Source organism: Pleurodeles waltl, chromosome 1_1 (assembly GCF_031143425.1).
Source record: "Pleurodeles waltl isolate 20211129_DDA chromosome 1_1, aPleWal1.hap1.20221129, whole genome shotgun sequence".
Lineage (NCBI taxonomy): Eukaryota > Metazoa > Chordata > Amphibia > Caudata > Salamandridae > Pleurodeles > Pleurodeles waltl.
This window is the reverse complement of record NC_090436.1, coordinates 824,215,603-824,236,856: the sequence shown is the minus strand read 5'-3', so window position 1 is coordinate 824,236,856 and position 21,254 is coordinate 824,215,603. Positions and strand designations below refer to the sequence as shown.

Here is a 21,254-nt window from a genome sequence, read left to right as displayed (position 1 = left end):
CACATCATCCCAATGCACACACCTCGCACTATTGCCTTAATGGCCTCCCATTCCAGACCCCTGGATGCAACTGTGTTCCAATTCAACTCCTTATAATCCGTAATAGCTGCACCCACGCCCTCTCTGCACCAGACATCCGCAAAAAACTCTGCTGGTAGTCGCCAACTATGTGCAGTACGAGTCCCCGCTGCCCCCCATTCTAATTGCATTACTACAGGAGCATGATCAGATAGAAACCGACCCTTTTGTGTGACCTCCAAAACCTGAGATCCATGGAGAAACCTATCTAACCGGGCATAAGTGTGATGTGTTCTAGAATGACAGGTAAACTTCCTACCATCCGGATTCAACTGCCTCCAACTATCCCACAGCCCCAACTGGTGCATCACGTCCGTAAGTGAGCTCACCATCCGAGGCTTAGTACCACACCTCGAGGGGTCACGATCCAATTCGCCATTCAGCATGCAGTTATAATCTCCAGCCCAAATAATAGGCCCGTTTACACCTTCCCCCCAGAATCTCCGGAATTTTGGTATAGAAGAAGGGATCATCAACATTGGGTGCATAAGTATCAAGAATGATGACAGGTAAACCATCCAGCATGCCCTCAATAAGAACATACCTTCCCTCAACATCAGCTTCAATATACGTATGGGTAAAAGGAACCCCAGGAGCTACCCACACCGTCACACCCCTCGCGTAGGAGGAGGAAAACATTTGACCCCGCCATTTCTTGGATAACTTCTGCGCCTCCTCCTCCGTCATTAGTGTCTCTTGGAGGCAGGCAAACTGCACCTTCTGCCTCTTTAAAAATGAGTGGACCCTATAGCTCTTGGTATAACTCTTCAAACCCCTGACGTTCCAAGTCATTATGTTAAGTCGGCGACCCATATTGATACTGAGTTCCCAGCTCACCCACCATAAAGCCCCCCTAATCTGAGAGAGGTATCCAATGCCCATCACGCCATAGCACTTGCACTGTAATCACAACAATGAACATTGGTGAACTGTGTCAACTAAACCACCCAAACAACCCAACCCCACACCGGACATACAGCATAACAATTGAAACAAACCATAATACTGCAGGTCCAATCTAGAAATGCTGTCAGGGCTACAGCCTAATCCCCAACTACCCATTCAAGGCCTACCACAACTGTGGAGTGATAACCCCTCACCCCGGCATCCAAAACACTTGCCCACCCAAAAAACCTCCAATTCAAAAAGACAGTAAAGAACAGCACCCCCCACCCCTCAGCATTAATGTCCAGCTTGACCATACTACAAGAAAGTCAGCTCCGAGCCCAGCATAGCATCACACAGTATCATCCCCTAGAAGCTGCCACTCCCAGAAGATACCAGTTCACCAGGAAGATCGCTCAAGAGACAGAGAATCAGTTCTGCATGGAAGTCGCCGAAGAGACCAAGTCCGGCCCTGCGCCAGTGCCAGCCAACGACTCATCAGGAACCACGGCCATTGTTCCATCCTGCTGTATCTCGACCCGAGGGGCAGGGACATCCACCACTCCTTGGTCCATAGAATCCACAGTCCGTTCTCCCTCACGATTCCGCCAATCAGATCCATCAGCCCCAGAGGCCCGATTCACCACTCGACGAGCACCAGTCGGCTTGCCCAGCGCCGCATTGTCCCACATTTCCAGCCATCTCCAAACCTCCTCTGGCTGTTCAAAGAAATGGGTCCTGCCACCAGAGAGTACCTTCAAACGCACCGGATATAAAAGCATATATCTGATCTTCACTGCGCTGAGCTTCGCCTTCACCTCCAAAAAACTATTTCGCAAGTTTTGAACCTTGTTGGTGTAATCAGGATAAATTGAAATCTTCCCATTTTCAAACACCGCCTTGTCCGAGTCCCGAGCTGCCCTCAGAACACAGTCCCTGTCCCTGTAATTCAAGAAACGAGCAATGATGGCCCTGGGAGGCGCACCAGGCCAAGGCAGCGCCACAAGAGCTCTATGTGCCCTCTCGACCAAAAACACTTGAGAGACCCCCGCAGGCTGTAGCACCTCCCTGATCCAGTTCTCCACGAAGGCCTCGACCATAGTCACCTCCGAACGTTCCGGAAAGCCCAGCAGTCTAATATTATTTTGCCTGGAGCGACCTTCAGCATCCTCCAGCCGCGCCTCTAATCTGCCAACCGTAGAGCCAGCCTGCGCCATTTGCTTTCGTAGAGTTCCCACCTCAGACTGTAGCTCCACAATCAAGCCCTCTGCCACCTTAACCTTGTCCGAAACCTTTCAGAGGTCTGCCTGGAGTAGGTTCACCTCAACTGCCACCATTTCAATCTTACCCTCTAGCACCACTCTTGAACCCTGAATGGCTGCAAGAATTTCTGCTTGCGACGGTTCCTTCACAGGCAACAACCCACTCTGTCCGTCATCCGAGCCAGCCACCCACGTGATACGCTGCTGCGCGGCCATAGCAGTGGTATATTGTTCCATGGTATTGCCCTGTGACACATCAGTCTTCTGATGCCGTCCCATCTCAGGGCAGGCACCGTGCAGCCTGCATCCACCGGACTAAACCCAATATGAGAAAGGGACACCTGCAGCTCACAACATCCAAGGCAGTGTTCACCTCCTGGGCACCCTGCACCCAATCACCCCAGCAGCAACTGGGGTAGTCCAGCGCCGATAAGCGAAGGTCCACAGAGAGCGCCGCTGCAGTCTGCTCACCCTCCAGGCCGGCAGAGCCAAACAGAAGATCCAAAATACTTGAAAGCCCCCACCGAGTCAGGGATGAAAGCTCGCCACCCAGGCAGCCCCTAACTCCAGCCCCATATGTCCAAATAACCACCAAGGAACATAGGCTCCAAGTAGAAGCCCCCAGTCAGGGTCTGCGCAGGATTACAGCCTCAGTCTCCAGGACCGCAGCCCAATCACCCTCCAGGTATGCCCAGAGAACCAGGCACACTTCCTTCTCCACAGAGAGTCCTCAGGATTCAGCTCCAGCTCACAAGGCAGACCCAATCCAGGCCGGATCGTCTCACCTCTTTCGGCCCCTCAAGCGAGCCGCCAGCAGACAGGAATCCCCATCCGATCTCCTCAGTCAGGCAGAAACTCCAGGGGGGAGGGTACACCCTTCACCGCCTCCAATCGCACAACTAGGCCGCAGCCGCACTCTGATGTGCCCCGCCTGCACCACGTGGCACGACGCCACGATCACCGCAGCAGCTCGCTCCCTCCGAGCACCAACGGAGGGGACAATCGGCCCCCAGCAGGTAAGCGGGACCCCCATCCGGCCCCCACGTCGGCAGGAGCTCCATGGGAGAGGAAGACACCCCTCTGACGCCGATCACGGCACCAGGCCACAGCCGTGGCCCACAGTCAGCCTGCGCGACGCTGAGATCACTGCCGCAACCCGTCTCCGCCGAATTTTGGCAGGTGGAGACAGGCGCCTGCCATAGCAAGCCACAGGCACCACCGGCAGGGCGAAATCATCCGACGGGCACCCCAGGATCAGGTAAGGATGTCGCTGGGGATCGGGAGCTCACTAGGAGCACGTCCCACCGGCCATGTTGCCTGGCCACGCCCCCCAATAATTAAACTATTATATATATATATATATATATATATATATATACACACATATATATATATATATATATATATATATATATAGAGAGAGAGAGAGAGAGAGAGATAACTTGCTACTATTAGCAATACAATGTGTTACTATTGATATATTACAACATAGCTGTTACTTATGTGAAACCACTTTTGCTCAGTGCAACATCTGCCATTTGCATAGTCTTTGTGCTTAACAGGGCACGAGTCGTAAAAAAAGAAGTAGGGGACCAACCAAGTGAGGAGGTATGACATCATGGTGTGCAACATCAGTGCACCTTTGAAATGATGTGACCACTGTGTCACAGTGCCTTATGTAAGTTAGTTTGTTAGCTTTAGACATGCTGCACAGCATGGCTAAAATAATTGCTAAAACCAATAGATCCCAAAGGTGAGACCTATTGCTTTGTTAAAGCTTGTACTGGTTTCCTTCCTGTGCGCATCCTTGTGTCTTATGACTGCAGTGCTGCTTCACTTTAAGATTGTTCTTGTATAGTACACACTACTAACTAAATTGCACCCAAGCAAAAGAAACGAAGTGCTTTCATCAGGATCACAGCATACGACCAATCTAGTAAGCTGAGAATCAGAGGCAGCTTCTGATGTCTACAATTAAGCCAATACACAATTTATCCTTCTCTGCCACTCCTCACATGCTCTAAGCTTGTGCAGTCAACAGGATGAACAAATGGGTGTTTGGAGGCAGCATAGCACTGACCCGTCTGTAGAAAACATTCTTCTATGAACAGCATTCTACGGGGCACTATTCCTCCTATCAAAATGTTTGTTTGTAAAGTTGTTTTCAAAGATAGAAGCTATCAATCTACTGAGTCTCCAAGGAAGATGAAGTCTGGTGTGCGACACGTGGTTCCATTGACATCTGTGGGGCTCATCTGACATGGTCGGAGGGTGGAAATGATTACAAAGCAAGTGGCTTTCTCCTAAGTAGAAGACAAGAGGTATTTTACAGCCTTTTTGGTTTTGACAGATTATTATCTCTAACCTGGTCACACAAACAAAGGTTCCTTCAGATCTTGTAAATATTCTTGCTAGTGCACATGAACAATGATTTGGGGTTCTGGTTAGATATACTGATCTATTTAAGGGGAGTCTGGAGCTTAATGCCTTAATTCACCAATAGTTTACAGATGTGGTGGCATCTACATAGAGTACAGTCTGCCATCACTATGGCAGCATGGGGCTCTTTGCAGTTTGGAAAGGCTTGTTGTGTCTCTCTAAGATGTCCACAATAAATGTTATATTATTTTTGACTTTGGTATAGTTTTATGGTCGGTGTGAGAAATCAGGGTTATGAGGTCCCAGGGTAATCAGAAGTTACGATGATGTCAACAGAGTTTGTTCATCTCTGCTGTCATGTGCCCCTACTGTGTCCCTCAAACTGTTGGCAAATTATCAGGTTTAGCACTTGACTTTTAGGGTAGCGAGGTGGAGGAGTCCAAGGTTGACTCAGGGTGGTACTGAGTGCTACAAAATCAGAACTCGGGAACACATCAAATGACATTAAATAAATCATTGCTTTAATACACACAACTAAATACAATGAACAAAATTGCAAATGTTTACATAATAGCAGGTAAAAAAGCAATTGAAACACCACCTAGTAAAGGTTTGTAAACTAAATGAAGTGCAAATATTGCACTCTCAAAAAAGGTCAGAGTGGACAAAACCTCCTAAAACCCAGTCCTCATCCCTTAGTTCTAAGGATACTTGAACTGTCTGTGCGCTAGCATACTACTCTCCTAACAAGCATTAGCATTGCCAATAGATATGGCTTTAAATAAAAGATGTATGGCAATGTGAAGCATCACAAAAAAATAACATGGAAATAGATATTTTTTTGCGGAAGCAAAAAATTGTAGAATAATATTGATACAGATTAAAATGTTAGGTGCCAGTTGCATTGTCAAGCCGACCTGAAACTTCATCTAGGTTAATGGCTGCCCTCCTCACATCTGTGCTGTTGCCAGAGAAAAACAACATAAATTATCTAGTTGTCTAAGACACTTTAATAGCATTCCACTGCCATGGGTATGACCCTGAAAGTTCGAGCTCAGGCAGCTGGATAAATAAACAAAATGATAACAGCTGCATGGAGAGCAAGCATTTTTTTGTGGCAGCACTCAACTTCTGCCCAATCAAAACATGTACTTCTGGCTCCCAAAATGTGGCAGAGCCAAAGACCCTCTCTGGTGCTGTTCACATAAATGTCTGGCTACAGCTGCATTGTCACACCAGACCATGAAAACACAATGCACCAGTATGTAACTGTAGCAAACCACAGAAATAGATGCAATAATTGAAAGTCAGGCCTACAGGCTTTGTGAAGGGTGTTCGCAATGTTAAGAGGAGGCCCACAGCCTTTAACAATAGGCGAAACATGTTAAAGCATAAGCCTAGTCACAAACACACACATTTTATTACTGATAATGTGCTATCAAAAAGCCAGATGTATTGGGTTTATCACAGCTTCATCAGCAAAAACGAACATTTCAACAAAATTAAATGCTTCATATAAAATGTCTGGTTCTTGTTTACAGCATGTTGTCAAGCAACCAATCAAGGCGATAAGCTCATCCTGGGAACACAAAAAATTACAGCTAGCTTCTCCCAGGTCACTTACTATCTTCCACTGAAGGTTTAGGGTGTTGCTTTTCTCCTTTGCAGGGGCAAATATGGGCCTTCACCTTGACTCCAAGTGGTCCCAGTAACACAGACACCAAAAGCGTTTAGTGTCTCGGAGTGCGCTTGCAAATATGCAAATTCTGGCTAGCCCCAGGGTCTTCTACGGGGCCCCTGCGCCCCCAGGGCCGTGATTATCTTTTTGAGGTACCAGGCACAGCTGTAAACTATTCAACTCAAGTGCCCCTACCCTCCTGGGCACCTGTGCACACACCCACGGCGGGGCCCAGATGCCACGTGATCTGGAAACCTCCAACGTCTTGCAGACAGCACTGCTTTCTTTCATCTCAGAGAGTGAAGTCAACTTGTCCTCTTTTCCGAAACACCTTTCTCCCCCGCAACAAAGTGGTCTCTTTCGAGTGAGCGGAGAGTAGGTGAGCGCCAGACAAGCTTTTGGTATTCATGCAGCCCCACTCCTTCACAGGGACACCGACACAGATTCCGTGGGCTTCCAAAAAACAGGGGCAATTTGGTTTCCTAGTTCCCCAATCTCTAAGGGCTATGTATTGTCACTTCTGTGGGTGCCCGCCCATACCCCCCGCCCCCTGAACCACGGCACCTGCAGCAATCATGAAAAAAAACATTCACCAGCGACTAAGACTGTGGCCCATGGATGTGTGCCCCACCCATCAAGCATACGTTTCTGTTGCCTTCTAGCCCACATCCACAAGCGTGCATGAGGATTTCTGTTGCTTTTCTATAACCTCAGCTGCTTTCCCCTCTTTAGCTACAGCTTGGACGTAGGGTCCCGGACCTGCCTGTACTCTAGTCCAGCCATGGTAGTCTTCTGATGTGCAGTCTCACTGATACCTGTACCACAGGATCCTCCAACAGAGATCACCCTCCTCACCTGCACTCCCCTGACACCAGGGACTTTTACCCTATATCGGGCATCCCTGTGTCTATCAAGCGACCGCACTGCCCACTCCTCAATCAGTACTGAAGGTCCAGTTGAACAGAAGTCCAAGGGGGCCACCTTCTGTCAGGAAGGAACCGTCGCAAGAATTTCTGCTTGCGACGGTTCCTTCACAGGCAACAACCCACTCTGTCCGTCATCCGAGCCAGCCACCCACGTGATACGATGCTGCGCAGCCATAGCAGTGGTATATTGTTCCATGGTATTGCCCTGCGACACATCAGTCTTCTGATGCCGTCCCATCTCAGGGCAGGCACCGTGCAGCCTGCATCCACCGGACTAAACCCAATATGAGAAAGGGACACCTGCAGCTCACAACATCCAAGGCAGTGTCCACCTCCTGGGCACCCTGCACCCAATCACCCCAGCAACAACTGGGGTAGTCCAGCGCCAATAAGCGAAGGTCCACAGAGAGCGCCGCTGCAGTCTGCTCACCCTCCAGGCCGGCAGAGCCAAACAGAAGATCCAAAGTACTTGAAAGCCCCCACCGAGTCAGGGATGAAAGCTCGCCACCCAGGCAGCCCCTAACTCCAGCCCCATATGTCCAAATAACCACCAAGGAACATAGGCTCCAAGTAGAAGCCCCCAGTCAGGGTCTGCGCAGGGTTACAGCCTCAGTCTCCAGGACCGCAGCCCAATCACCCTCCAGGTATGCCCAGAGAACCAGGCACAATTCCTTCTCCACAGAGTCCCCTCAGGATTCAGCTCCAGCTCACAAGGCAGACCCAATCCAGGCCGGATCGTCTCACCTCTTTCGGCCCCTCAAGCGAGCCGCCAGCAGACAGGAATCCCCATCCGATCTCCTCAGTCAGGCAGAAACTCCAGGGGGGAGGGCACACCCCTCACCGGCTCCAATCGCACAACTAGGCTGCAGCCGCACTCTGATGTGCCCCGCCAGCACCACGCGGCACGACGCCACGATCACCGCAGCAGCTCGCTCCCTCAGAGCACCAACGGAGGGGACAATCGGCCCCCAGCAGGTAAGCGGGACCCCCATCCGGCCCCCACGTTGGCAGGAGCTCCATGGGAGAGGAAGACACACCTCTGACGCCGATCACGGCACCAGGCCACAGCCGTGGCCCACAGTCAGCGTGCGCGACGCTGAGATCACTGCCGCAACCCGTCTCTGCCGAATTTCGGCAGGTGGAGACAGGCGCCTGCCATAGCAAGCCACAGGCACCACCGGCAGGGCGAAATCATCCGACGGGCACCCCAGGATCAGGTAAGGATGTCGCTGGGGATCGGGAGCTCACTAGGAGCACGTCCCACCGGCCATGTTGCCTGGCCACGCCCCCCAATAATTAAACTATAATATATATATGTATATAAATATATATATAGAGAGAGAGAGAGAGAGAGAGAGAGATAACTTGCTACTATTAGAAATACAATGTGTTACTATTGATATATTACAACATAGCTGTTACTTATGTGAAACCACTTTTGCTCAGTGCAACATCTGCCATTTGCATAGAGTCTTTGTGCTTAACAGAGCACGAGTCCTAAACAAAGAAGTAGGGGACCAACCAAGTGAGGAGGTATGACATCATGGTGTGCAACATCAGTGCACCTTTGAAATGATGTGACCACTGTGTCACAGTGCCTTATGTAAGTTAGTTTGTTAGCTTTAGACATGCTGCACAGCATGGCTAAAATAATTGCTAAAACCAATAGATCCCAAAGGTGAGACCTATTGCTTTGTTAAAGCTTGTACTGGTTTCCTTCCTGTGCGCATCCTTGTGTCTTATGACTGCAGTGCTGCTTCACTTTAAGATTGTTCTTGTATAGTACACACTACTAACTAAATTGCACCCAAGCAAAAGAAACGAAGTGCTTTCATCAGGATCACAGCATACGACCAATCTAGTAAGCTGAGAATCAGAGGCAGCTTCTGATGTCTACAATTAAGCCAATACACAATTTATCCTTCTCTGCCACTCCTCACATGCTCTAAGCTTGTGCAGTCAACAGGATGAACAAATGGGTGTTTGGAGGCAGCATAGTACTGACCCGTCTGTAGAAAACATTCTTCTATGAACAGCATTCTACGGGGCACTATTCCTCCTATCAAAATGTTTGTTTGTAAAGTTGTTTTCAAAGATAGAAGCTATCAATCTACTGAGTCTCCAAGGAAGATGAAGTCTGGTGTGCGACACGTGGTTCCATTGACATCTGTGGGGCTCATCTGACATGGTCGGAGGGTGGAAATGATTACAAAGCAAGTGGCTTTCTCCAAAGTAGAAGACAAGAGGTATTTTACAGCCTTTTTGGTTTTGACAGATTATTATCTCTAACCTGGTCACACAAACAAAGGTTCCTTCAGATCTTGTAAATATTCTTGCTAGTGCACATGAACAATGATTTGGGGTTCTTGTTAGATATACTGATCTATTTAAGGGGAGTCTGGGGCTTAATGCCTTAATTCACCAATAGTTTACAGATGTGGTGGCATCTACATAGAGTACAGTCTGCCATCACTATGGCAGCATGGGGCTCTTCGCAGTTTGGAAAGGCTTGTTGTGTCTCTCTAAGATGTCCACAATAAATGTTATATTATTTTTGACTTTGGTATAGTTTTATGGTCGGTGTGAGAAATCAGGGTTATGAGGTCCCAGGGTAATCAGAAGTTACGATTATGTCAACAGGGTTTGTTCATCTCTGCTGTCATGTGCCCCTACTGTGTCCCTCAAACTGTTGGCAAATTATCAGGTTTAGCACTTGACTTTTAAGGTAGCGAGGTGGAGGAGTCCAAGGTTGACTCAGGGTGGTACTGAGTGCTACAAAATCAGAACTCGGGAACACATCAAATGACATTAAATAAATCATTGCTTTAATACACACAACTAAATACAATGAACAAAATTGCAAATGTTTACATAATAGCAGGTAAAAAAGCAATTGAAACACCACCTAGTAAAGGTTTGTAAACTAAATGAAGTGCAAATATTGCACTCTCAAAAAAGGTCAGAGTGGACAAAACCTCCTAAAACCCAGTCCTCATCCCTTAGTTCTAAGGATACTTGAACTGTCTGTGCGCTAGCATACTCCTCTCCTAACAATCATTAGCATTGCCAATAGATATGGCTTTAAATAAAAGATGTATGGCAATGTGAAGCATCACAAAAAAATAACATGAAAATAGATATTTTTTTGCGGAAGCAAAAAATTGTAGAATAATATTGATACAGATTAAAATGTTAGGTGCCAGTTGCATTGTCAAGCGACCTGAAACTTCATCTAGGTTAATGGCTGCCCTCCTCCCATCTGTGCTGTTGCCAGAGAAAAACAACATAAATTATCTAGTTGTCTAAGACACTTTAATAGCATTCCACTGTCATGGGTATGACCCTGAAAGTTCGAGCTCAGGCAACTGGATAAATAAACAAAATGATAACAGCTGCATGGAGAGCAAGCATTTTTTTGTGGCAGCACTCAACTTCTGCCCAATCAAAACATGTACTTCTGGCTCCCAAAATGTGGCAGAGCCAAAGACACTCTCTGGTGCTGCTCACATAAATGTCTGGCTACAGCTGCATTGTCACACCAGACCATGAAAACACAATGCACCAGTATGTAACTGTAGCAAACCACAGAAATAGATGCAATAATTGAAAGTCAGGCCTACAGGCTTTGTGAAGGGTGTTCGCAATGTTAAGAGGAGGCCCACAGCCTTTAACAATACGCGAAACATGTTAAAGCATAAGCCTAGTCACAAACACACACATTTTAACACTGATAATGTGCTATCAAAAAGCCAGATGTATTGGGTTTATCACAGCTTCATCAGCAAAAACGAACATTTCAACAAAATTAAATGCTTCATATAAAATGTCTGATTCTTGTTTACAGCATGTTGTCAAGCAACCAATCAAGGCGATAAGCTCACCCTGGGAACACAAAAAATTACAGCTAGCTTCTCCCAGGTCACTTACTATCTTCCACTGAAGGTTTAGGGTGTTGCTTTTCTCCTTTGCAGGGGCAAATATGGGCCTTCACCTTGACTCCAAGTGGTCCCAGTAACACAGACACCAAAAGCGTTTAGTGTCTCGGAGTGCGCTTGCAAATATGCAAATTCTGGCTAGCCCCAGGGTCTTCTACGGGGCTCCTGCGCCCCCAGGGCCGTGATTATCTTTTTGAGGTACCAGGCACAGCTGTAAACTATTCAACTCAAGTGCCCCTACCCTCCTGGGCACCTGTGCACACACCCACGGCGGGGCCCAGATGCCACGTGATCTGGAAACCTCCAACGTCTTGTAGACAGCACTGCTTTCTTTCATCTCAGAGTGAAGTCAACTTGTCCTCTTTTCCGAAACACCTTTCTCCCCCGCAACAAAGTGGTCTCTTTCGAGTGAGCGGAGAGTAGGTGAGCGCCAGACAAGCTTTTGGTATTCATGCAGCCCCACTCCTTCACAGGGACACCCACACAGATTCCGTCGGCTTCCAAAAAACACGGGCAATTTGGTTTCCTAGTTCCCCAATCTCTAAGGGCTATGTTTTGTCACTTCTGTGGGTGCCCGCCCATGCCCCCCACCCCCTGGACCACGGCACCTGCAGCAATCATGAAAAAAAACATTCACCTGCGACTAAGACTGTGGCCCATGGATGTGTGCCCCACCCATCAAGCATACGTTTCTGTTGCCTTCTAGCCCACATCCACAAGCGTGCATGAGGATTTCTGTTGCTTTTCTATAACCTCTGGTGATGCTGCTTTCCCCTCTTTAGCTACAGCTTGGACGTAGGGTCCCGGACCTGCCTGCCCTCTAGTCCAGCCATGGTAGTCTTCTGATGTGCAGTCTCACGGATACCTGTACCACAGGATCCTCCAACAGAGATCACCCTCCTCACCTGCACTCCCCTGACACCAGGGACTTTTACCCTATATCGGGCATCCCTGTGTCTATCAAGCGACCGCACTGCCCACTCCTCAATCAGTACTGAAGGTCCAGTTGAACAGAAGTCCAAGGGGGCCACCTTCTGTCAGGATCCCCAGAAAGCCTGCAATCTAGTAGGCTGGAGAATAAATTAGGGAGCTGGTGCTACTAACCTGTATACAGAGTCCACAACAGTCCAGGAATATGAGTCCAGACTGAGGACCCTCCTGCTCCAGAGAGGAGTTCATCAGCAGTGTTTGTACATGTCCCTTCTGGTGTTGCTTTTCTTCTCAGCTGGTCCTCCATTTACAGGGCTTTAAAAATGGAGGTGGAGAGTTTTTGAACATGAGAGTTGCCAACCCAATCCAGTAATGCCAGGTCATCTCCCCACCCCTGAAAGTACCTGGGATCAGCCTACTGGCTGTCCCATAATGCTGCACAGCATTATGGGAAGAATTTGGAAGGGTGGCTTGCAGCAAAACAGAAGCACATCTCTGTCTCTGAGCTAATCTCCACAGGGCATGGTAATACGCCAAGACTTTAAAGAAACCTGCGATGGCTGGAGTGAGAGGCATGTCTCTCCTCTCTATTTCATGTGCCAATCCAACCCACACGGAGGTGTTTCTAACAGTTAAAGGAATTCCTTCTCTTCTCCTTTCCTTTACCAGGCAAAACTTAATAGTGCTATGATGGGTCCATTGTGTTCAAGGGCATTTGATTTGCCAGCTGAAGCAGCAATGCAATTAAAGCATCTTCACCATGAAACTCACGAAGGCTGGTTCGGGGAAATATATCAAATTATTAAATGTATGAAGGAATTAAAATATGTAGAAAATGTTCTCGTACTTGAATGCTTGGAAGAAAAACATACAAGACAGCAACTCTGGCTTTTGTAACCCATTCCAATCAGGAATTAAAGTAATACACTATTTACACATATAGTGCACAGCAAAAAAGGATCACACATTACACTACATCCCAAATAGAATGGATCCGATCAGATTGATTTAGGATGACCCCATCTGCCACAGTGCTACCTGTGCGAAGACGCAATGATGAGTCAAACAACAGCCTCCCTCACTCAGCCTCCATATGCACACACAAGTTTTTTTGGAGCCTGCACACAGCATCTTATCCCAGCTGCACAATAGCTGACCATATTTAAAATCGTGGGCACTAAAGGTTATAGCTCAAAATAATTTTAACAAGAGCTTAGAGTGGGTGAGATTGCTTTACTGGGTCACGTGTCACAGTACCAGGTAGAGGCTGAAAATCAAGGTTCCAAAGTAGAAAAGATAAAAGGGTTTTTCACAAGTTAGAACAAGATTAATTCACTCACTTTTTAGATTGTGTAGAAATGTCTTATTCAATGAACCACGGGGGTATGGTTTGACGTTGGAGAAATGTGAGAAAAAGGGCTTTATCGATTACTTATGCATACCTACCGACCCGCATCATATCCAATACCCACTGGTTAACTGTATTATACATGTGGTATCACTGGATAAGTGGCATGGTTACGCTCTGTTGGAGATGTGTGGTGCTATTTGAAATGTCTTCTGTGAAAGTGTGTGAGGATGTGCGTACAATGATCTATTTAGTGTGTTCTTGTGTTTGTGATGCAGAGGTTTCTATGAGTTTAGAACAACTGGCATGTCTAGGTGATGTATTGAATAGATCCAAGTGTGCGGTGCTCTTTATAAAGTGTTCTGTTTCAAGCTGAATGCTTCAAAGTGCACTACTTGATCATTCTCCCCTATTACCTGAGCAGTCATTTGCAGGAAACAGCTTTCACTCTCCACTCATTCATTCAGAGACCTACGATCGTCCTAAATTCTTTCAGAAAGGATGGGACACTTCACAGTGTCCCATTTTTGCTTTATGAAAAAACGTATTAACATTTTCTATGGCACACCTTTCTGTGAGTAATAAAAAACCTTGGGCAAACCTCTGTTACATTATGAAAGCAAAACACATATGGACAATTATATGAATGCTCCTTATTAAATGGTTTCACGCTATTCTAAAAACCAATTCAAATGCCTTATAATCTAAGTTTGAAAATGCGTTTGTTTTGCAAAATGTTGCTGTAATCAGATGTCTGAAGTGTAGAAGTTATGAAGTGACACAGGGTTACCACGTAAACGGTCCTTTCTCAGACGGTTCATTATTTGAGACTGGACGCCATTGCCCATTATTGCTCCACGCATGGACACATTTTGCATGCAATTACTGTCAGCAGTGCCAGGGCGTTTTCACTAGACTGCCCAAAGCCAATCATGTAGGCACAATCATGCTCAGGTAGTGGCAGGAAATATGTAGGGGCCTGGGAGTGGCAGGCTGGACTCTTGCCAATTGTTCATTGGCTGTGGAGCTGCATAAAGTGTGCTAGTCCGCTTGCCTGCCTGGTAGGCTGTAGGAACTTAAGTGCAGACTTAAAGTCTGCATGTTATTTGAAAAATATCTTCCTTGTGGTCGGATAGTGTTAAGTGCGGTCAATAACAGGAAGTTGCTGCAGTTTGCAGCAGTGGCAAGGGGCACGCAGGGAGTATATAGGAGCAAGGCATTGCAATATAAACAGAACTGAGGCGCTGTGAATCGGACATGGAAATTAGAATATAAATTTGTCACTGTAATTTTGGCATGGATACGTGAACCTCACTGGGAAATTATAGTACTACCATGAAATGCGTACCTGACTGGGCCATTGTGCTACTAGTGTGGGAATGATGACCTATTAGGGGCACTGAAATTTAGACATCGCAATGTGTACCTAACACTGCTGTATTGGTATTTCACACATTTGGAGGTTGTGCATCCTGTGTTTTATTGGATGCAGAGTTTGGTGGTGGACATCATGTTGACTTGCTGCTGCAGTCACCGAATGCTCCACTTTGATGTGTCCATATATACCAACACTCTGAGTTTAGACAGAGAACTCGATTTTTTTGCAAATACTTTCCTTAATTTTAGCCTTCTGGCGCTTAAAACTTACTTCACTTCAATGTAAATCATTGGGAAAGAAATTTCAGGAGATTGTTTTTCAAATCCCCCTCGTAGCTGTTCCCAAATGTTGGCATATATGTGCAGCAGACTCCCTTCAATTAACTGGAAGAATCTTCTTAGCACATGTATCACACAATCAAGAGAGACATGTAAAGAATACAAAGCTCACACTTATATAACTTAAGTGCTAACTGTTCATTTTCATACATTTCCACAATTTCCAAAGTTTTGCACAATTAGTGTTCTTATATTGAGACTGTAAAATGTGCACTTTGTCCAGATGATTTGCCTGTCTGTGCCTAGTGTTTTACTGTTTGACAGGTGATCACCCTAGCAGAGGTAGACAGTGTTAAGACAGAGCTGTGACGGCCGACATCATTGCTGTTCTTAGAAGAGCTCCATTGTCCAAAGGACCGCAGTCTACCAATGTCGTGACCAATTGATAGTTCATATCCTACCTAACTGACTGCTCATTCTCAGTAGAATAGGGCTCTAAAAAAGCCCCTCTGACACTTCTTCATGTCGGTGTACCCAAGTATCAATACTAGGTCCCCTAATCTTCCGTGCCTTGGCTTTCACACTTGGTGACATCTCTTCCTTTGGATTCTTCAACCATCGGTGCATTAAGGACATGTTGATATTCTTCTGTTTCCCTACCGTCACTCCCCTCCTCTACTCATGAATCTCTGATTTACTTACTGCAATTTGACATTGGATGGCCCTCCGGTCCTGTAAGCTGAACTGGTCTGAGACAGAACTCCTCTACTTTTCCGTCTTTTCTACTCTTATCACCTTTCTAACTTCAATGTGCTTGTATCCACATAACCAGAACTCCACTTCCTCAAATAGAAATTTAGGCACTCTGTCCAAGCCTTCCCTGAAAATGGAAGAGTTTATTTCTATCAGCACCACAGCAACAAGAGAGCAGGTTACCAACACTGAAAAAATATGTCCCTAACCCTCATTCTATACACCCAAAGCCCTAATGATTTAATTACTATCCTGGTTTATGCCCCGTATCACAACCACATAGCATATTATTTATCACTCTGCCCTAATGTAAACCTTTCTGATTGAAATGTCAGAATGCTTGTGTCAAATAAAAAAAAAACATAAAGATGCACTACTCATCCTGGACAAAGGAGATTCCTGTCTTCTCATTTTCCAGGATTACACCACAGCGTTCAAAATGATCAACTATTTCCCGCTTCTAAAGATTCTGAAGGAGAGAACGCAGTTCAAAGAGGTGATATTCCGTTGCTTTTCTTGATACCTTGACAACCGATGTTGATCCATAAAAAATACTAACTCCTGTTCCAACTCCACACCTCCCCAAAAAAGCATACTGCAAGACTCTATATTTCCACCCACCCTCTTCAATCTATGCATAGAAACCCTCTGCTCTCTTTTAAAAAAACTGTCACCGACATTTAGTATGTAGATGACTAATAGCTTAACTTTAAATTAACTTCCAGGGAGGACAACATTTTCCTTACAAAAATTCTGAAAATTATTTAACAATAGATTACTTTTCAAAACTTAAAATTTAACCTCACAAAAACAGAATTTCCACTTGCGCAGCCATTGTGCAACAGTGGCTGAATAACGTCAACGTCTGGGACTGTCGCCTTTCCATAACTGGATGCCGTATTGGATAAGAATCCCAATAGTCAAGCTTATATCAAACTCTTTAACAATAGGAGCACAATTACAAATTAGAGTTCTACATAGGAATTAACCGTTCCTTCCTGTTGAAGATTTTAAACATGTGACCCAGTCCATAGTGCTCCCAAGATTAGGTTATGGCAACACATTAACTGGAAAGCAGCTGCCCTAGCCTCAGGAACCAGGAAGTACTACAATATCTCAACCATCCCTGACCTGGCTTTCGATCGAATCTAAGAAGACTGAAACTCACTTGCTTTATCCTCAAATCTCTCCTCACAGAAGCTCCAGATATCTATCTATGAAACTGGTTATCCCAGGTGGTCAGCAGCAACTATGTTAGCTCAGCTGTCCTACTGCTAGGAAACTCTGTCTGTAGAAAAAAGCTCCCTCAAACAACCCTCCTTTGTGAATGCATTTTAGCTGTGGAATCCCATTCTATCCACTATCAGAAAACATCATTCAAGAGTAAAATGAAAGGACTACCATTTCAGCAACACGTCCTGACCTAATTGTTTGCCTTGTAAGAACAAACTTTCAGGCAAGATACTCGGAGGGTTTCCTATCAGAGTGGCGTTACAAAGCTAGTGGTGTTACTGAACTCTGCAGAGGGCAAAGACAGACCATCTCTCACCAAATACACAAACATGAGCGTCACTGTGTAGCCATGGCGATCTTGACCTATTCCTAGACCCTGGTTATCCAGTCAGACTGCAAACTCTAACTAAATGCTGCCAGAAACCTCTATGGCAAACTTTTAAGACATAATGGAGCATAGCGGACAAATGGAGCAGAGCTCAAAAGAGCATGAAAATGTGATGCAAGTGGGGGAACTCGGGAATGATTTACATTTGTCTGACCAGTGATGAGTGGCACTTGGCAAGGCTGTCTCTACCCCACCCCCACTTCCTCGCCCCCCTACCCTATCACCCACTTTGACTAGATCTTCCTCTCTATTCCCACCTTCACTCCCACCGCTACTTTCGATATTCCTTCCTCCTCTATGCATTCTGACCCCTCCTCCTTTTTTTGGTATGCATTAATACAACAGTACAGAGTGCTTTTGAGGGGAAATCCTGAGAACCCGGCGCCAGATGTTTCCATATGAGCAGAGTGGGAGGATTTGAAAGAGCTCTTAAAGGAGCAGACACTGTTAGTTTACAGATGCAGCCTGGTTCCTTGGACCTTTCAAAGCCCTCATAACCACTAGCACTCACACGCTCCTACAGCTTTTTTCATAGTGGCAAATCTAGATGAGAACCTACAAATAGGGGGAAGGAGGTGGAAAGACTGACTTCAGAAAGAAGTGGACAAAGGAGGGGCATGTCAGTGACAGCACTGCCAGCATACTGTGTTAAGGGTTAAGGCACCTGTTGCTGAGATCTATGTGAATCTGGCAAGACTCTAGGGACAATGCAGATAAATCAGCTAATGCGGCTGATAGACGTGCAACAGAAAGGTTTGTACAATCCACTGCTCATACATGTCCCAGGGCCACATGTGACTATCTGATCCCGTCCAGTTTTTCCCCTTCTAATTCAGGGACATGTATTCTTGTTTATTCCATTACAAAAACAAGTTTGGCAAAGCCAATAGGTTTCGCATATCTGAGATCTACTTATTTTGATTATATGTTTTAATTATGTTTTTCACTAGTGTGTCTGGTGTTGAGTGTAGCGAGGTTTGGGTGAGCCTGTCTAATTTGGAATAGGATAGAGTAGTTTAGAGTGGAATGGGTAGGTTGGGGTAGATAAGAGTGAGGTATACTGACGTATTGTGGAGTAAGGTAAAATGGGATATAGTGTGTTGGATTTGGGTAGATTGAAGTGTAGTGTGGTGTACTATAGTAAGGTACAGTGTTTTGTGGTGGACTGCATTCGAGTGGGAGGGAGTGGAGTAGATTTGTTTAAAGCATTTATATAGTGTGTTAGATTGGAGTGGAGTGATTGTAGTATATTATATGGGTTAGATTAAAGTGTGCTATATTGTGATGAGGTAGCTTGGTGATTATTTTGTTATTTGTAAAATTGGTAACAGTCTGGACATTAGCTGCACCTCACTAGTCCCATTTTAACACCCAAATATAGCAATAAGTAACGGAATGGAGCTCAGCCCAGCTTTGTAAAGAATAAGCGGCAAGACATGTGGCTCAGTTTCTAGTAACTTTTCAACAGTTTGAACTCGAAACAATTTTGTTAAAGTGGAAAAATCTGCATATTATGCGGCAAAGGATGAATTAAAAAGTGAAATGTGGTAAATCTATAAATATTCAAAAATCACAACACCTGCACAATTGCAAAAAATCAGAGGCCCTGGGTATGACTCAGTAAAGCTTAAATGTTATCAGACCAGAGCACTATAATGTCGGAGTGCCAATGACATGTAATTTAAAATGGAAAAGCTGCCATTTATTTATTCAGATGCCTTAGTGTGTTGAGCACACATCGCTAACAGCTAAATATTAATGAACAAAGCAAAATGGTTAAACGCTATCTTAATGCTCACCCTACAGTGAGCTAACTCAGTCGGTAGTGTGCAAACCGTGAAGAACTTGCCATAAGTACATTTAAAAAAGTAAATATGGCAAACAGCATCCACATACAAATTTTACAAATACACATAAAAGAATAAAACAGGCTGGCTGCCTGGCTCTTTAAACAGTAGAGAACTCATCATGTGCTTTAAAACTTTCAGAAGACGACAGAGTGAATGGCCCTGAAACTCTATAAACTGCCAGGAATCACTGCAGACGAGACGAAGAATAGACCTGAATAACAAAAGGACAGAGCTCAAACACCAGCACCTCTTGCTGAGAATGACAGAAACGCTGGAAACTGGCTGAAGTCGAAAGAAAAAAGTAGATCTGAAACGTGGAGAAAATCGGCAACAGGAAGGAGTACTTGGCCAACACTCCACAGAGTAGAAAGCACACACAGTCTACAAAGACAAACAGAAGATGAACAGGAAAAGCAAACACAAACCAATAAAAGGCAAGATAAAGTGACTGACATTCAGACAATCAAATAAACGTTAAAGAAAATTTAGAGGCGGGATGTGAGTCCCTTTGAAGATTTTTTTCTTCTTTTTTTTTTTAAACAAAAGACTTCGCAAGCAGGCGACACCTAACCAGGACTACAGTTCTATTATTCAATGAAACAGCAGGACAGCTCATCATTACTCAGCTAATCATCACTCATGAATATGGGAAACTTTGGAGCTATGAGTTTGAATCAGTGTATGAAAGATGGCAGGGTGCTTGCAGGTCACAAAGTTGTATCCTAGTAACAACTGTTATCAGAGACTTCATTTGCGTTTTTGTGGCGGAAGGGCGTGTGATATTATGTTCAGTCGTGTAATAAATGTTAATAAGTGGTTTTCAAATGCTACCACCTCTTTTAGGTCACATTGTTGGCAAGTACGCCCACATAGACTCTGTAATACCTATAAGTCGCCCTGCTACCCACTGGGACCAGGTAATACAAAAACTCAAATACATAAATACATTTTTTAGGTGGGGACACGAGGGACCTCATCTATTCCTTCTGTCCATTTTAAGCGATTACCTGCCCCAACCACCGTTTTTGGTTGGTAGGTTATCCCATTCATTACAGTTTAAGGGTTTTCTTAGAAACGAAATACCCTGCACCGAAGCGTAGATATACAACATTTGTTATATTAAAATACATTCTCGAATATGTGCGACTGTTATAGGAAACTATCAAATCTACAACACAGAAAAGTACTTTCAAAAACGAAATGTCCCGACGGTTAACAATTCAACCGCGTCCTTATCCATTTAAAAAAATACCACGCCACACTACAAGATGGCCGCCACATCTATGTATTAAAGTGCTTTCCTATATCACTTCACTTCCGGGTTCCCGTCATGCACGGTGATCGGGAAGTCGATTCTAGTGTGTCTGTCTCTGCAACTGCAGCTCTTACAAGCTGATCAAAGGCACCTCATAGCTTCTCACCGTGTATCGGCCGACGTTGCTCTCTGTTTTCTGCCCTTCTATTATATTTCTGTATGCTGAAGCTAGCCAGTGTGTCCGGGCATTCCTTGTCGCGCAACGCAGAAAGCTCAGGGTTGCCCTCTGCATGGCTGTCCCGAACAGGCATCCGCGTCTCTCCCACAGGCAGCAGTTTTTTTTCTGCCCTTCCTCCTGCCGTTTCTGAGATGCGCGAGTCTTTAGTGACCTCTACCGGGCACGCGGGAAATTAATAGTGGACTACGCAAACAAAACTTGTATTAATGTCTTTCTGACTACTCTTTTTTTCCCATTATTGTTTAATAAACATTTTAACAGCAGATTGTCCTAATTAGAAATTTATGCATATTTTAAAGCAATAACATTAAGGGGACTTACCTACGTTTTTGTTACTTAAAACTGGTAAGTTAATAAAATATAAATTGAATTTGAGATAAACGACTATGTAAGTGCGTGTATGCAAACAGACCCCATTCAGAAGATAAACACCCTTTTTAAAAAAAAACAAAATGGCTTT

The 21,254-nt window shown here is 45.3% G+C and overlaps 1 protein-coding gene across 1 annotated transcript in view; it reads right to left on the bottom strand.

Moving 5' to 3' along the window:
• FXN (frataxin) overlaps nt 1–20,919 on the bottom strand; it is a 61,687-nt gene extending 40,768 nt beyond the window's left edge. Inside the window, exon 1 of the mRNA XM_069228693.1 lies at nt 20,723–20,919. Within this exon, the coding sequence (XP_069084794.1) occupies nt 20,723–20,848 (126 nt within the window). The 5' untranslated portion in view covers nt 20,849–20,919. The remainder of the gene's footprint in view (nt 1–20,722) is intronic.
• Between the last annotated feature and the right edge of the window lie 335 nt (nt 20,920–21,254).